The sequence below is a fragment of the Bos javanicus genome, chromosome 25 (assembly GCF_032452875.1).
Source record: "Bos javanicus breed banteng chromosome 25, ARS-OSU_banteng_1.0, whole genome shotgun sequence".
Classification (NCBI taxonomy): domain Eukaryota; kingdom Metazoa; phylum Chordata; class Mammalia; order Artiodactyla; family Bovidae; genus Bos; species Bos javanicus.
The window spans coordinates 25,799,843-25,815,053 of NC_083892.1; the positions used below are offsets into that span (position 1 = coordinate 25,799,843).

General features: G+C 53.2%; 1 protein-coding gene across 3 annotated transcripts; it reads right to left on the bottom strand.

The window, feature by feature from the left end:
* Window positions 1–9,809: 9,809 nt before the first annotated feature.
* LAT (linker for activation of T cells) lies at window positions 9,810–14,808 on the bottom strand. 3 transcript variants are annotated; one of them, XM_061401505.1, is made up of 11 exons: window positions 14,349–14,808; window positions 14,129–14,234; window positions 13,970–14,004; window positions 13,643–13,712; window positions 13,445–13,506; window positions 13,176–13,353; window positions 13,005–13,105; window positions 11,185–11,247; window positions 10,891–10,953; window positions 10,681–10,755; window positions 9,810–10,514 (listed from the first exon to the last, which is right to left on the bottom strand). In XM_061401505.1, exons 1-10 carry the CDS (start codon window positions 14,449–14,451, stop codon window positions 10,697–10,699), a joined length of 840 nt encoding a protein of 279 aa, XP_061257489.1. In that variant the 5' UTR covers window positions 14,452–14,808; the 3' UTR covers window positions 9,810–10,514; window positions 10,681–10,696. The 3 variants fall into 3 exon arrangements, with proteins under 3 accessions (XP_061257489.1, XP_061257488.1, XP_061257490.1); XM_061401504.1 differs by having other exon boundaries at window positions 13,445–13,509; window positions 14,349–14,795; XM_061401506.1 differs by having other exon boundaries at window positions 13,445–13,509; window positions 14,129–14,156; window positions 14,349–14,787.
* Window positions 14,809–15,211: the final 403 nt, after the last annotated feature.

Consider the following 15,211-nt stretch of genomic DNA (forward strand, 5'->3'; position numbering starts at 1 on the left):
CTTTTTTTAAAATCAGCATAAACTTGATTTGGGAGTTCAGATATATCATTAGATTTTATGGCAAAAATATATATTGTAAAACCATTATCCTTCAATTAAAAATAAATTTAAAACAACAAAAATACCAGGCAAAAATAAATTATAACAATAATTTTGTTTTAGAGAAAGACTGGGTCAACAGACACCCCTCATAGTCTGCTGTTTACCTCAATACATCCACTGTCTGCTGAATCTCTGAACTAGTTCCTCGGGAAAATTTAAAAACCACTGATCTGCGTGGGTCCCATCGCCCCCAGTCAGCCGCTAGGTGTACTGAGGCCCAGAGCAGAGAAGGAGCTCCAAGTAAGGCCAGGGGAGAGCAGGAGTTAGGCCTGAAGGTGAGGCGCACCTCTCCCCAGTGTGGGCTCGGTGGACACGGGAGAGGAAGCAGGCCACAGCCTATGACCCTTACTTTTGTGGTAGGAGCTATGAGTAGTGGGACACTGAAAGGCCCTGAACCCACTTCCAGTATGGGGAGAAACCTCTCCCTCACCTACCCCCACAGCCTGGGCACAAGTGTGGGGCCTGGGAGGGACCACTGAGGGTCAAGCTAGTGGCCTGCTGGCAGGGCTGGGAGTGTCTGAGCAGAGCCACTTGTGCTGAGACCTTCCCCTCACTTCCTGCTGGTTTTCCAAGCCCGCCTCGGCCCTCTGCCATGATCCTCTGGGCCTGGCTCCCCGTCTAGTGCTTCTCTTTGAAGCCAAGAGTCTCCCTTGGTTTCTGTTGCTTGTTGTCAGGAACTCTGCAGGATCTGGAGGGTCTCCCAAGCTGTGGGGCTTCCATCATCAGTCCTGTAGCCCCTTCAACGGCCGCTTGGGTCTCAGCTCTGCTACTGACTGGCTATGTGGTCTGTGAGAGGCAACCTCGGGCTCTGCCAGGCTGGGATGGACATTGGCAGAGCAAGTAAAGGGCTCTCAGTCACTGACTGGCTCTGGGTTTCCTAAAACTCAGTTCTGAACCCACATTCAGGATCTTTACCATATCCAGAACTGCCTGGACTCCGTCTTCCCATTTTTCTTTAAAATGACTTCCTTTTAAAACTTAAATTCAGGGACTTCCCTGGTGGTCCAGTGGTTAGGACTCCATACAAGGGGTACTGTACTGCAAGGGGGTACAGGTTCATTCCCTGATTGGGGAACTAAGATCCCACAAGTTGCACAGCAGAGCCCAAACAAAACAAAACACTCAAATTTGTTTAAAAGTCAACTATGTGCTATATTCCTAAATGGAAAACCTGTATTAATTTCCTCAAACAAAAGGAAACCCTAAAAGATAAATCCATCAAAATCAAAATGATTAAATTCTATCCAGCTGTCTTCACAGGGCATGGAGCTTGAGGTTTCCTCTCACTGCAAAAGGGAGATCAGCAAGTGTCTAGGTTGGATGACATCATCGACTCAGTGGATATGGGTTTGAGCAAATTCTGGGAGATAGTAAAGAACAGGGAAGCCAGCATGATATGGTCCATGGGGTCACAAAGAATCCGATGTGACCAAACAAAGCAAGTGTCTAAGGGTAATTAACAGCACCCAAAGAGCCTTTCTCCATAGCCATAATCAGAATTGAGGAGAAAATTACTCTCTTTCCCCAGGATTTAAGGTGAGTTGATGACGCTACTGAAGGAGGGCATGGCAGCCCACTCCAGTATTCTTGCCTGGGAAATCCCATGGACAGAGGAGCCTGGTGGGCAGCAGTCCATGGGGTTGCAAAAGAGTTGGACATGACTTAGCGACTAAACAAGGACAATGTTGCCACTGTTTAAAACAGGTGCATATACGGTGAACCTAGACATTGGCAACGACCAGTCTAATCCAACCAGAGTCCTGTCACGTCAACAGTTCCTTCAGAGTGACCTTGGGCAGGTCGTTCAACTTCTCTGTGCCTCAGTTTCCCCCTCGCTAGAATAGGATAAATAACAGAACCCAATTCCTCAGGGTGCTGTGAGGATTAAAGCCGTGAATAGGAAAACCTGCGATGGAGAAAGGGTCGAGAAATCCCTTGAAATACATAAGCCCACCGCGTTATAGGCGGGACTCCTGAGGAGCAGGTAGGGGAATGGAGGAGCTCAGAGCATCTGGGAGCCCCCTTTCCTCAGCCCCTCACCAGCCCCAGCCAGCCTCACCCCACCCCGCGCGCTCTCTACCCCTCACTCGCCCCATTTCCCGCCCCCCAACCCCAAGCCCCTGTCCAGCCAGGAGACTTGGTTGAATTCTCACAGGAACCCCGAGAGGGAGGCAGGTTCATCAGGCCCAGTCCCCAGAGGGTAGGGCTGAGCCCCGAAGGGGTGACATAATTCCTGTCAGTCTCTGCGTGCAGCAGGGCCGGGAGGAAGACGCGGTGGATTCTGGGCTCCCCCATCCCCCATCCAGCCCGCGCCCCCCACACGCACTTTATCTCTAGGCAGCAGCAGCTGAGCCTCCTGGTATCTCTCTGATCCCCCAAATTTCCGGTTCCCCAAAGACAACTCAGGATGTGGGGAGGGAGGGGCAGGGAGAGGAGGAGGGAGACAGAGAACCAGAGAGAGAGAGAGAGAGAGACAGGGCAGAGAGACAGACGAGAGAGAACAGCTTCAAGACAGAAAAACAGATTGAGGCCCTCAGAGACGGAGACAGAGAGTCAGACACGGGACAGGGACCCAGAGGCACCCAAGACGAGAGGAGACGGGAGGGCATAAGTGGAAAGTGGCAAGTGGCTCAGGGAGACAGGGGGCCGGAGTCAGAGCCTGGGGTTGGGTGTTGGGAGGGGACCCGGAAACAGAACGACAAGGCAGGCCTGAGAGTCAGTGGGAGAGAGTAAGAGGCACTCAGAGGCCCCTGCCAGGGCGCACGAGGAGGCAGACAGGGACCCCTAGCCTGGAGGCAGGAGGGGCTCTGGGTCCCCCTCTCACGCAGAGCTCAGAGGACTCCCAGCCCCCACAGGGCCACAGATAGTCCAAGTATCCACTCCTCAGGCTCACGTAGTCTGTGTGTCCTCAATAAGAGGGACTCAGCTCAGGCCCAGCTGCTCACAGCCCTGCATCTCTCTTCTAGATTCAATTATTCATCTCCCCAGAGCTAGCAGCCCATTTGAAGTTCTGCCAGGGAGTGAGTTCTGAGTGGCCTTGTCTACCCGCTGAGAGACACAGGTGGACAGAGAGGCTGAGGGGGGATTTGGTGGGTAGGAATGGAGGCACTCGGGAACAGGGGTTGCTTGGACCACTCGGTCAATCCCCTGCTTGGTCTGGCCACCTACCTGCCTTCTCTGAGCCTCAGTTTCCTCATTTGTAAAAGGGTGATAATGAGCAGAACTTACTCAGGGTCACAGAAGCCACCGAACATATGTGAAGTGTGTGGCATCTTGCGTGGCCTATGTCAGTGCCTGCAGGTGGGCCTTGTTGAAAGTCGATGATCCACAGCATCCTGTCTAGATGAGTCAGGGCCCTTTTATTTGCAAATGACAGAAACCCAGCTGGAGCGGAGCCAAGTGAGGGGTGGTTATTAACTCCTGTAACTGAGCAGTTCATGGGTGGCGCCAGTTTCAGGAACGAATGGATCCAGGACCTCAACCCACAGTCTCAGAAGCCTTTTTCCCCCTACCTGGCGCTGCTCACCTCTGTACTGCCTTCTCCCTCACAGGTGCCCTTCACATGGTGGCCCCTGGCAGCTCCAAGCCCACATCCTCCATGTTGAGGGGTCCCAGGAGAGAGAGAAAGAGACAGCCTTAGTTCCAAAAGTTTTAGCAAAAGTCCCTATGCCAATGATTTTTATAATTGCCTTTATTTATTTGGGTTGCACTGGTCTTCCTTGCTGTGAGCAGGTTTTCTCTAGTTGCATCGAGCGGGGGCTACTCTTTGTTGCGGTTCGCAGGTGTCTCATCACTGTGGCTTCTCTTGTGGAGCACAGGCTCTAGGCACACGGACTTCAGTAGTTGCAGGACTCGGGCTCAGTAGCTGTGGGGCCTGGGCTTAGTTGCTCTGCAGCAAGTGGAATCTTCCTGGACCAGGGATTGAACCCATGTCCCCTGCATTGGCAGCTGCATCCTTAACCACTAGACCACCCGGGAAGTCCTGCCAAGCAGAATTTATTCTCTGTGGAATTTCTCCTTTGCTTTGCCTCTCTCTTTTCACCTTCTGCACCAACTTTTAGGGGCTTCCCTGGTGGCTCAGACATGAACTTCTAATATGGCCTCCCTCCCTCCCTTCCAAAGTAGGCCCTGCTTTCATAAGTAACTTTGGGATTGCTATATGACCTGAAGCAAATCACTTAACTTCCCTGAGTCTATTTCTCTTCTCTACAAGAGGGGCTTCCTCATACCTTGTAGACAGGAGTGTTGTGAGACTCGGTGAAATCATGAGTGTGGTTCTCAAAAAATGTGAGAACCTCAAATGTGCGATGTAATCCCAACCACCATCTTCCCTTCTACCAGCAATAGCCCCTAATTTTCTTTCGGCGCCTTCCCCGTTGCCAATCCCTCAGAGAGGAACATAGGACCCAGGCCCAAATCAGTCAGTTTATGGCATTCTCCCAGCCAATGATTGGTTCAGGCAGCCTTGTATGTGTGTGCTAAGTTACTTCAGTCATATCTGATTCTTTGAGATCCCAAGGACTGTAGCCCGCCAGGCTCCTCTGTCCATGGGATTCTCCAAGCAAGAATACTAGAGTGGGTTGCCATTTCCTTCTCCAGGGGATCTTCCCGACCCAAGGATTGAACACACGTCTTTAACGTCTCCTGAATTGACAGGCAGGTTCTTTACCACTGGTGCCACCCGGGAAGACCAGGGAGTCTTGCGACCCAAGCTAAGGTCATTAGAGTAAGCTTACGGCTTTTGTTGGAGATGCTGGGACATCCCTCCCTTCCCCCCACACTGCCCCAAGGCTAGAAATTGGAAGGACATATTCCCTGCAGCTGCTCGAATTGTCACATGACCACAAGGGAGAGAAAACAAAATCAGTGGAGAAAGGAGAGATGAAGAGGAACTAGAAATTGGTGGTGATACTTAAGCCTCTGACTCCAGCCATACCTGAGTTCCAACCTTCTCAGCAACAAGGGATTCCATTCTTTTACTTTCAGGGACACCTTGTGGGGCTAGGGACCCCAGAATGAGAAGGTTTTAAAACTTAAGTTCAGGACTTCCCTGGTGGTCCAGTGGCTAAGACTCCTCACTCCCATCGCAGGGGGCCTGGATTCGATCCCTGGTCAGGGAATAGATCTCACCTGCTGCAACTGAAGATTCTGCATGTCACAGCTAAAAAGATTCCTGCATGCCACAGCCAAGACCTGGCACAGCCAAATGAATAAATAAGTTCTTTTTTTAAAAATCATGCTTTAAGGAATTAGCCTCCAATTAAAATAAATAAATTTGTATTAAAAAAAAAAAAAAACCCAAAACTTAAGTTCAACATCCTCAAAGATTCCCAAAGCCCAGAAATCTCATGGCAGAGTTAGGATTCAAACTTCAGTCTCCTCACTTGTATTCCAGGGCTCTTGCCACCAAACTTGGTTCTTTTTCTGGAATTCTTGCTCATCAGCTCTAAGACTAATAATACCAAGTAAGTAAAGCAAAAGTTAAGAAAAATACAGAAGTATTTCCCTACAGGGTTGAGGAGGAAGATAGGCACAGGACAGATGGGTTACCAGCCATAAAGTGTGCACCCAGGTATCTCTGAGGGGTAGTTAGAAGGTGAAGAAAAAGGTGAGTTTCACACATTGATCACCAGCCCAGGCTGGCCTGATTGTGGCTGGGATTTTGTGGAAATGAGAGGAGCCATGGCTATCCACGAGCAATCGTTTTGTGGCAAGTGAAAGAAAGCCTGGCTCAAACTGGCTTAACTGGAAAAAAAAAAAAGATAAACTCATCAAGGAATAATGCCTTCAGGCACAATGGATCATTGGATCTGGGAGTTTATACAGCTATTAGGATTCAATTTTTCTGTTTTTATTTTGTGTTGACTCTGCTTTCCTCTCCGGAGTCTTCATTCTCAGGCAGGCTTCTTCCAAGTGGAAGCCTGCAAAAGCTCTAGGTCTATGTCTTATGGGCTTAACACCCCCAGTGGACAACCTACTAGGAACTCTTCCCCATTAGTTCTACACAAAGTCTCAGGAATGTGTCTCATTGGCCTAAATTTGGGCATGTGCCCTTCTATCAACCAATGACTGTGGTCAGGGGGTGGGATATAATGAATGATTGGCCAGTTCTGGGTCATAGGCACATCTAAGACTTCAATTCCACCTGAGCCACATAGACATTTCAAATCCAGGTGGCATCATTGAAAGAAGGCATGGATACAGACAAGGAAAAACAAAAGAGGTCTTCTGTAGACATTAAAAAGGTGGCCAGCAAAATGCTAATAATAACATTTTTTTAAGGTTCTGAAGTCAAATATATGTGGGGAGTACTAGGTTAGACAAAGAGTCACAGGAGCCCTCAGAGCCAGGAACTCATCAAAGTGCATCCGACCCTGCCAGAAGGATTCAGAGAAGGCGGTTTTCCCAAACTCTTCTGAATGCAGAATGCTTTCTTGAGAAGCTTCTCCCAGGATTTATGGGCCATACAGTGCATTTTGAGAAAAATGGGATTGCCCCAAGCTCTTTATTTATGGCTACACTGGGTCTTTGTTGCTGCATGCAGGCTTTCTCTAGTTGCAGAGAGTGGGGCTACCCTCCAGTTGAGGTGAGCAGGCTTCTCATTGCAGTGACTTCTCTTGTCGCAGAGCACGAGACTCTAGAGCACAGGTTCAATAGTTGTGGTGCACGGCTTAGTTCCTCTGCTGCATGTGGGATCTTCCCGGACCAGGGACTGAATCTGTGTCCCCTTCGTTGGCAAGTGGATTCTTAACCACTGGACCACCAGGGACGTCTCAGCCCAAGTTCTTGTAGCAGGCACTGACAATGCCTTGTCAGTCTGCACCTCCTCACCATTTCAGGGTGCAGTGGCCCACGCATCTGCCAGAACCTGCCTTCCTCTGTTCCAGGCTTGCTGGGGCCACAGAGCCCACTGTGTCCACATAGGTGGGAGGCCAGAAGTTCTAGAGAATAAACATCCCCGGCTTCTCCTGGAATTGCCCTCAGTGGTAACTGGTGGGAGATGTTGTCAAACACCTCAGCTCCCTCCCAGGGCAGCATGGCTCACACCCACCCACTACACTAGGCTCCCAGCCCGCCCCCGCTCCTCTCCTCACCAGGCTGTTGACTGCAGGGGAACTGGCTCTTTCATACACCCTTTGTTAGCTGCCATCTCTTTCCTATCTCACTTTCCTGTCATTGTTTTTGGGACCACCTCCCAAATAAACTATTTCACTGGGACCCCTGTCTCAAGGACTGCTTCTGACACTAAATCTAGAGAGCTGTTACCTCCTGATGGCCTTTTTTCATTATTATTATTTTTTAATGTTTAATTTTATGGTGGTGGTGGTTTAGTCACTAAGTCATGTCTGACTCTTGCAACCCCATGGACTGTAGCCCACCAGGTCCCTCTGTCTCCAGACAAGAATACTGGAGTGGGTTGCCATTCCCTTCTCCAGTGGACCTTATATATTTCTCTGACGGCCGGACTTCCCTTAAGACTTTTAATTATATTTGTTTTATATTTATTTGGCTGTGCCAGACCTTAGTTGCGGCATGCAGGCTCTTTAATCTTCCTTGCAGCACGAAGGATCGCTAGTTGCAGCACTTGGGGTCTTCCAGTTGAGGCATGGGGAATCTTAGCTGTGGCATGTGGGATCTAGTTTCTGGACCAGGGGTCAAACCCAGGCTCTCTGCATTGGGAACGTGGAGTTTTAATCATCAGGCAAGTCTGGACCATCAGGGAAGTCCCCAAACTCAGGAGAGTGGCTGTACACCTATGTATCAGACCTTGCTTAAAAACAAGACATTATACATATCATGAAGGCCCTCTTGAACCCCTTCCCAGGAACCCTCCCACTCTGGCCTGTGGTAACAACCACTCTCATGAGTTTGGTATTCCTCATTCCTTTATCTTTTATTTTTTGACTGGGCTGAATAGCTTGTGGGATACTTAGTTCCCTGACCAGGGATTGAACCCAGGCCCACAGCTGTGAACGTATGGAACCTTAACCACTGGACCACCCGAGAATTCCCTCGTTTGCCTGTCTTGGTATCTTTGCATATATGTGTATCCCTGGACAACATATACAGATCTTTCATGTATCATTTTTAAGTTTATATAAATAAAACCATTTGTTTTCCTTTGCCCACTCCACATCCTGTTGGTGGTATTCATCGGAGTTGACAGATGTTGCTCCAATCCAGTTTTCTCTGCTGGTGGGTTTCCACCGTGTCACTAGACTGCACCTCTGCTGCCCACTCCCCCAGTGACGGCCTCTGCCGTGTCCACTGTGGGCCATTACAATCTGCCCTGAGCCCCTGGGGCCCACTCCCTTAGCCCACGTGCTGGTTTGTCCAGGTTTATACCCAGGGATTTGCTAGGCAAGGGGACACACCGTCTTCTTGACAGATGCTGCTAGATGACCCTCAGGGTGACCGCACCAACATAACCTTTTGGTAAACTCTTTCTGTGCCTCAGCCCAGGCAGGAAGGTGCCTCTGCCCTTTAACGGCATTTGGAATTATTTCACGTTTGGGTTGTTTCATTTATTTATTTATTTGGCTATGCCGCAAGGCATGTGGGATGTTAGTTCCCAAACAGCTTGTGGTTATCTTAGTCCCTAGACTAAGGGATTGAACCCATGCCCCCTGCAGAGAAAGTCCACAGTCTTAACCAGTGGCCTGCCAGGGAAGTCCCCCTCTGCCTTGTAACTACCTCCAAACCAAATGACTTAATGCCACCTGTTGACATCTAGCTTGTCAAGCCCCTCCCCAGACCTCCTTCCCCCACTTTTACAACGGGCCTCTCACAACCTCCCCGCCTGGGGCAGCCAGCAGCTAGTATAACACCCAGAGCAAAGGTGTTGCCAGCAATGATTCTGAAGACCAACAGGCAAACATCTCACCGTAGATTTGCCATTCTGGCTGTTTGCCTCTGGGCAAACTGCTTTTCCTCTCTGAGCCTGCATTTTCTCACCTGCAAAATGGGGATACGGGATAGGCACCTTCACTGACAACAGGGGCACGATGATGATAAAATAAGCTGGGAGATGCGACAGGCGCTCCATAGATGAGCTGTGACTAGCTATCACCTTTGGAGCCCACAGCTTTGCAAAGGATGCCAACGACTCTGCATCTCACTCAGGCCTACTCTGGTTGTGTAAGACAGAAACCCCCCATCAAGCTGGTTGAAGGAAACTGGTCATTTATTGGCCCAAGTAACTGGCAGTCGGAGGGGATGTCTATCTTCAGCTTGGACTGGGTCCAAGCATTCTGACACCCCCAGGAAGCCAGCCCTGCCCATCTCCAGGCCGTCTCTCCCCTCCACGCTGGCTTCGTTCTCGGGAGACTCTTCAGGTGGGGGGGCTCCAGGGCCACGTTCTCCCTGCTCCACGACTGCCGTGAACAAGAAAGCTTCTCCTTCCTGATGCTTCTCACCCACATCCAGCGCTGGGCCTCATTCTGACCAGGTTGTCACACGCTTGCGCAGGGAAGCCAGTCACAACAACCAGGGTATCCACCAGACCCTGCGACTTGGAACAGGGTCTCAGAACAGCAATCGTAGAATCACCACTTGGGAGCTCCTTAGGAATGCAGAGTCCATCCAGGCTCCATCCCAGATTGACTGAATTTGAATCTGCATTTTAGCAAAACCCCCCCAAGTCATTTGTATATCCAAGCCTGAAGAAGACTGTGCTGCCCGTTAACATTTTCAGTCGCTTAGACAACTTTTTAAAGTTCTGTTTTATTAAGAACCACAAAAATTAAGAATTAAGAAGGTCCTCTGAGGTCAGTGAGTCAACTCCTTTGTTTTAAAGATGGAGAAACTGGGAGCCAGTGGGGAAGGTCTTGCCCACCCAGTGCTTTCCCATACCCCCTTCTCCCATCATCACAGTCGTCGCCTGCCACTTCCAAGGACTATCTCGTGGGCAGATGTGTCTGAGCCCCAGGAGTGCCAGTCGGGGTCAGAAACAGCCTCACTCAGAAAGCAACGAATCCCAGGCTTCAATGCAGTCACTCACACATACCTGGTCGGGACCCTTGGGAGCATGAAGGGCCTGTGAGAATGGAGATCCAGAAACACACATGCATTCACACAACCACACAAGCCTTCAGACACAGCCCACCCTCACCCTGACTCCGACCCACTGGCCAGCCAAAGCCAAGAGTACTGCAGACCGCACCAGCCTTTATTCTCTGACAGAGTAGGGCTGGGGCCGGGGTGGTTCACTCTCAGGCTGCGTCAGAAGGTGCAGAGTTCGGGGGCCACAGAGACTGGACCCCAAAGTGACAATAAGTTAGGGGGAAAATTCTCAGGCTTTTGTCAGGCCGCAGCCGGGGCAGGTTGCCAAGTGGGGCCCCGCAGAGCCACCGCCAGCCGCCCAGCTCAGCACTCCCAGGCGAGGCTGGTCCCAGAACAGGCGTGGCCGCACACTGAAACACAAGAGGACAGGGAGATGGGGAGGGGCTGTGAGTCGGGGGGAGATTGTCGGTGGGGGTCAGAGGGGGTCCCCAGAGTCAGACAGAGAGGGCTGAGAGGGTGGGAAGGGTCAAGGGCCTGCAGGCCCAGGGCAGGGCTGGGGCGGGCAGGGCCTCTCACCAGGCCCTCAGTTCAGCTATAGATTCTCGTAATCCGGAGCTTCCTCGTCCTCCACCTCCTGGGAATTCTGGGTGTCTGTGAGGGAAGGGGAGGCTGCTCTTCAGCTCATAAAGCGAACCCACCCCTATCTCCAAGGCGGCTCCCTCAGGGTCTGCCCCACCTCCCCCACCCCCTCCACACACACACACACACACAGACACAGACACACACCAGGCTTGGTTTTCGCCCCGGGCTGCAGCTCCTGGGACACATTCACATATTCCCGACTCCCATCTGTGGGGACAGATCAGAAGGTGGGACAGCCACACCCAAAGGGGGACAGGTCACACGGAGGATGAGAGAGCAAGAGGACACCCAGGCAGAGGGCGAGGGAGCCACGGGGGGCCGGGGACTGGAGACACCCACCCCAGGATGGCATGAGAGTAAGGATGGGGTAGGGGCAAGAGGGAGGGAGGGAGGGATGGCAGACCCCAGGAGGGCATCAGGAGGGCCCCCCACACTCACTCAGAGATGCGTCGGCACTCTCCTCACTCTCAGGAACATTCACGTAATCTTCCCCTGACTCCACTAGAGGAAAAGCATGGGTGCCCCGGGGACTGTTACCCAGACCCCCCAAATGCAGACACCCAAGACTTCCCACGTAACCAGCCCGAGACGCCTGCATACAGGAAGCCCCCCCACCACCACCCAGAGATCACGCCCACCATCAGCCCGGAGTGGTACAGAGAGGCTGGCCCTGTGACGCCCATGGCCATGGAGAGAACCTGGGCAACTTAACCAGAACTGATCAGAGAAAACAGAATTGTGGGAGGAGAGGCAACAGACCCCAGCACATCCCCCAGGCTGGCGAGCAGGGACACAGGGAGCAGCTCGGGGCGGTGGGGCTGGGCGACACGTGTGGAGAAGGAGACAGCACGCAAGGCTGGGTGGTGTCAGGGGCGTCATCAGCCCCATTGGCTCCTCCTCCTCAGCCAGGCCTGCCCTGACCCCCTCTCCTGTCCTCGTCCCTTCCTGGTGCCTCGCGCCATTGACGCCATCTTATTCTTTCAGGGGTTGACTTATTTTCTCCATGAGGCTGTGGACAAGCAGGTTTCAGAGCCAGAATGCCCAGGTTCAAGTCCAGCCTCAGCATTAACTAACCTCAGATGATCTACCTAACCTCTCCAGCCCTCGGTTTCGTAAAATAGGGTGAGGAACGGTACCCACCGCAGAGGGGTGTTGTGAAAATGTGAATTAAATAAAATAAGGTCTGTCATATAGTAAGTGCTGCCAATCTTCTGTTAAATACACAAATCATTGTACAGATGGGACAAATGAGAGGCAGGAGGGGAAGGGAGAAGCTCAAAAGCCCCTGGGAATTATGAGGTTTAATATTAATAAGTTGGTCGGGAAGATCCCCTGGAGAAGGAAATGGCAACACGCTCTAGGATTCTTGCCTGGGAAATCCCGTGGACAGAGGAGCCTTCTGGGCTACAGTCCACAGGGTTGCAAAAGAGTCGGACATGACTCAGTGACTAGATAACAACAAATACACATAAAACTCTTAGCAGCGCATGTACTAGGCCCTCAGTAATGTGAGCTGCCTTAATCACAACTTTATCTCATTAGCAGTGATTATTTCAGGGGCAACCAGTAAGTATGCTGGATGAATTGTGTGAGTGGATGGATGAACATGAGTGAGTGAATGAATGAATGAAAATAAGCACCTGGACAGATGGTTTGGGGCCCAAGAGAGAGGCCATGAGCTAGAGAGGATCTGGATGGCAAATAAAGTCAGGGTGTGGACACGATGGCACAGAGCAAGCATAGAAGGAAGAGAGTAACGGACACTGAAGATCACAAGACACTGATAAAAGCCTCCAAGAGGCAGGATGAAACCAAAACGAAGAGCGAAAAGTAGCCCAAAGGAAACTGAAACAGCACTGGAAGCAGAAGAAAACTTTCCAAAGAAACCCAAAAAAGACAGCTGATCATCACTATCCTTCAAGATTTGCAAGATGATATCGCCTTCATGAAACAAGAGAGGAGGCTCTGAGAAAGGAATATTCAGAAATGAGGGAAGAGCTTTTGGACAAGAAAGACAAAAGCTCGGAGTCAAAAGAAGAATAGAGTCAAGGAAATCTTGCAGACAATAAAGGCAAACGACAAAGAGGGAAGAGGAGAGAAAAGAAAAGAAGACTGGAGCCGGAAGTCCCCTAGCTGAAGGACAGGAGGGCTAGAAAGAGAGAAGCGAGAAGATGGAGGGCCGCAAGGATCAGGAAGAGAGGGAAGACCCGAGGCGCCGCAGCACGGAGGGGCAGGCAGTGGTCAGACGGCCGACTCACTGGAGAAGGCGCTGTCTCGGAGGCCGGGTTTGCTGGACGCAGGAGCCGGTGAGACGGCGTTGCCAGTGCTGGTGGCCGGGTCCCTGTCAGGAAGCACCACCCTGCGGGAGTCAAGGGTCAGGTGAGCGAGCAGCCCTGGCCTCGGCCCCCACCTCCCGCCTGGCCACTCACAAGTAGCCCTCGTTGTTGTAGTCTTCTTCATAGTCATCTTCGTCTGCATCCTCACAGGCTGCCTCTGGGGGTGACCACACAGGGTCAGCGGAGCCCAGGATGGGTCTCAGCCGCCTCCCAGCTGGGGCCACAGGGGTTCCAGTCACACCCTCGTTCTCGTAGCTGGCCACGCTGTTGGCTGCAGAGAGAGCGCGAGAAGGAGACTGAGTCAGCTCAGAGGGGGCCTTTGCCCAGAGGCCCCAGCCCTGTGGGTCTCGCTCCACACTTACCACTATCTGAGTCCTGCCGGGACGATGCCATACGGTGGGAGCCTCCGACGGGCTGCGGGGACCTTCTGGATGTCAAAGGTCAGAGGTCATGCTGGGATGGGGCTCTAAGGGGAGAGGGCTTGCAACAGGGCAAGAGGCCCCCAATCCGAGGAGGTGAGGGGGTAAAGGGGGGGATTTGGCAGGGGGAGCGGTACTTACGGGATGGGGAGCAGGTCTGGCTGGCTCGGGAGCGGATAGGGAGTGGTGGATGGCCGTGGGACGAGTGTGGCTGAGGACACAGTACCAAGCTGAAGGAATGACTCCACACCTCACGCCCCTACCCTGGACAAGGCCTCAAAGGGCAGACTGACCCCTGCCACCCCTGGGGCCCTGGAGAGGCCTGGGCAGAGGGACACCATCTCCCTCCCCACCCCCAGCTCAGGCCATGTGGGCGGCCACAGGGGGGAAATAGAACATAGGCACACGCTCTCCCAGGCCAGGGGACCCTCTCCCCGAACTCAAGGGAGGGGACACTCATGTACTCACGAGGCAGTTTGATCATGATGCTACTTGGGGTCAAACTGGCAGGAGAGACACAGCAGGTCAGCAGCTGGGAGAGGCCCTGGACCCCACCCCAGTCCCCCAGGGGCCCAGCCCCACACTGGGCGTTGAGGGAGTCGAACGGGGTCGACAGGGCGGACTCACCTATCGGAGACGGCAGTGTCATATGAGCCTGGGGAAGAGAAGGCCCGTGAGGCAGGAAAAGAGGGTGACGAGGGCAGAGGGTGATGGAGTATGGGGCTCTCAGCGTCTCCGCGTGCAAGAAAGAGTTACAGACAGTTAAAGGGAAAGAAGGGATCAGAGAATGGAGTGAGGATCCCTGGCATTGTCTGGGCATCTGGTCAACCCACCGGCACCCACTCACCTGGCAGCTCCCGGCAACGCACACACAGAGCCATCAGCAACACAGCCAAGAGAGGCAGCAGCAGGGGCCCCAGCACGTAGACAGCCGGGCTGACCGCCTCCATCTGCTTGGACCAGGCCCAGCTGCTTGCTGCACACCCCTCCACACAGAGAAGCAGCAGGGCAAGGGCCAGGCCGGGAAGGGTACCGGCGGCCAGCTGGGAGCCTAGTGGAGGCGGGGGTTCCTCTGGATCCCCTCCCCTCGCTGGGCTGAGCGGGCGTCAGCGCTGGCTCTGGAAGACCCTGGACCCCAGGGCGGTCAGGCCAGGGCCTGGGCTGGAGTCTGGGGCACCAGCCACCCCTACACAGACCCTGTGCCCCAGCCCTACCTGCCCCTCGCTCCACGCCCGCCTCTCCTCAGCGCCTGCCTGCCTGTGGCAGGAAGCTGTGGTGAGCGCCGGGTGAGGGCAGGAAATCATCGGGGCTCAGCCGGCTGCACCCGCCCCCTTCCCACCCCCACTCAGCCAGTGAGGAGGGGGAGGAGGCCACCTCAGGAGCCACCCTGGGCCCTCCAGAAGGGTCAGCTGGTCTCCCTGGCAAGGGGCAACTCATACTGGGGGGAGGAGGGAAAGATGTTTACAGGCTGGCCAGCGGCTGTGGCCTCCACAGCCATGGCTCACAGAGGCAGCAAGGAGAGGCTCCAACACCGGGAATTCTGAGGGGCCCCCGGTGTGCCCACCCCCACCTCGTCCAGGCCGGCCTGCTAAGGAGGGCGGGCTCTAGGGGAGACACGGGCATGACTCACGGTCACACAAAGCCAGCTCACTCCACCCCAATGCTCACCGGCCCAGAAGGACAGGGCTTTGCCCCAGGGCCCACGGGGGT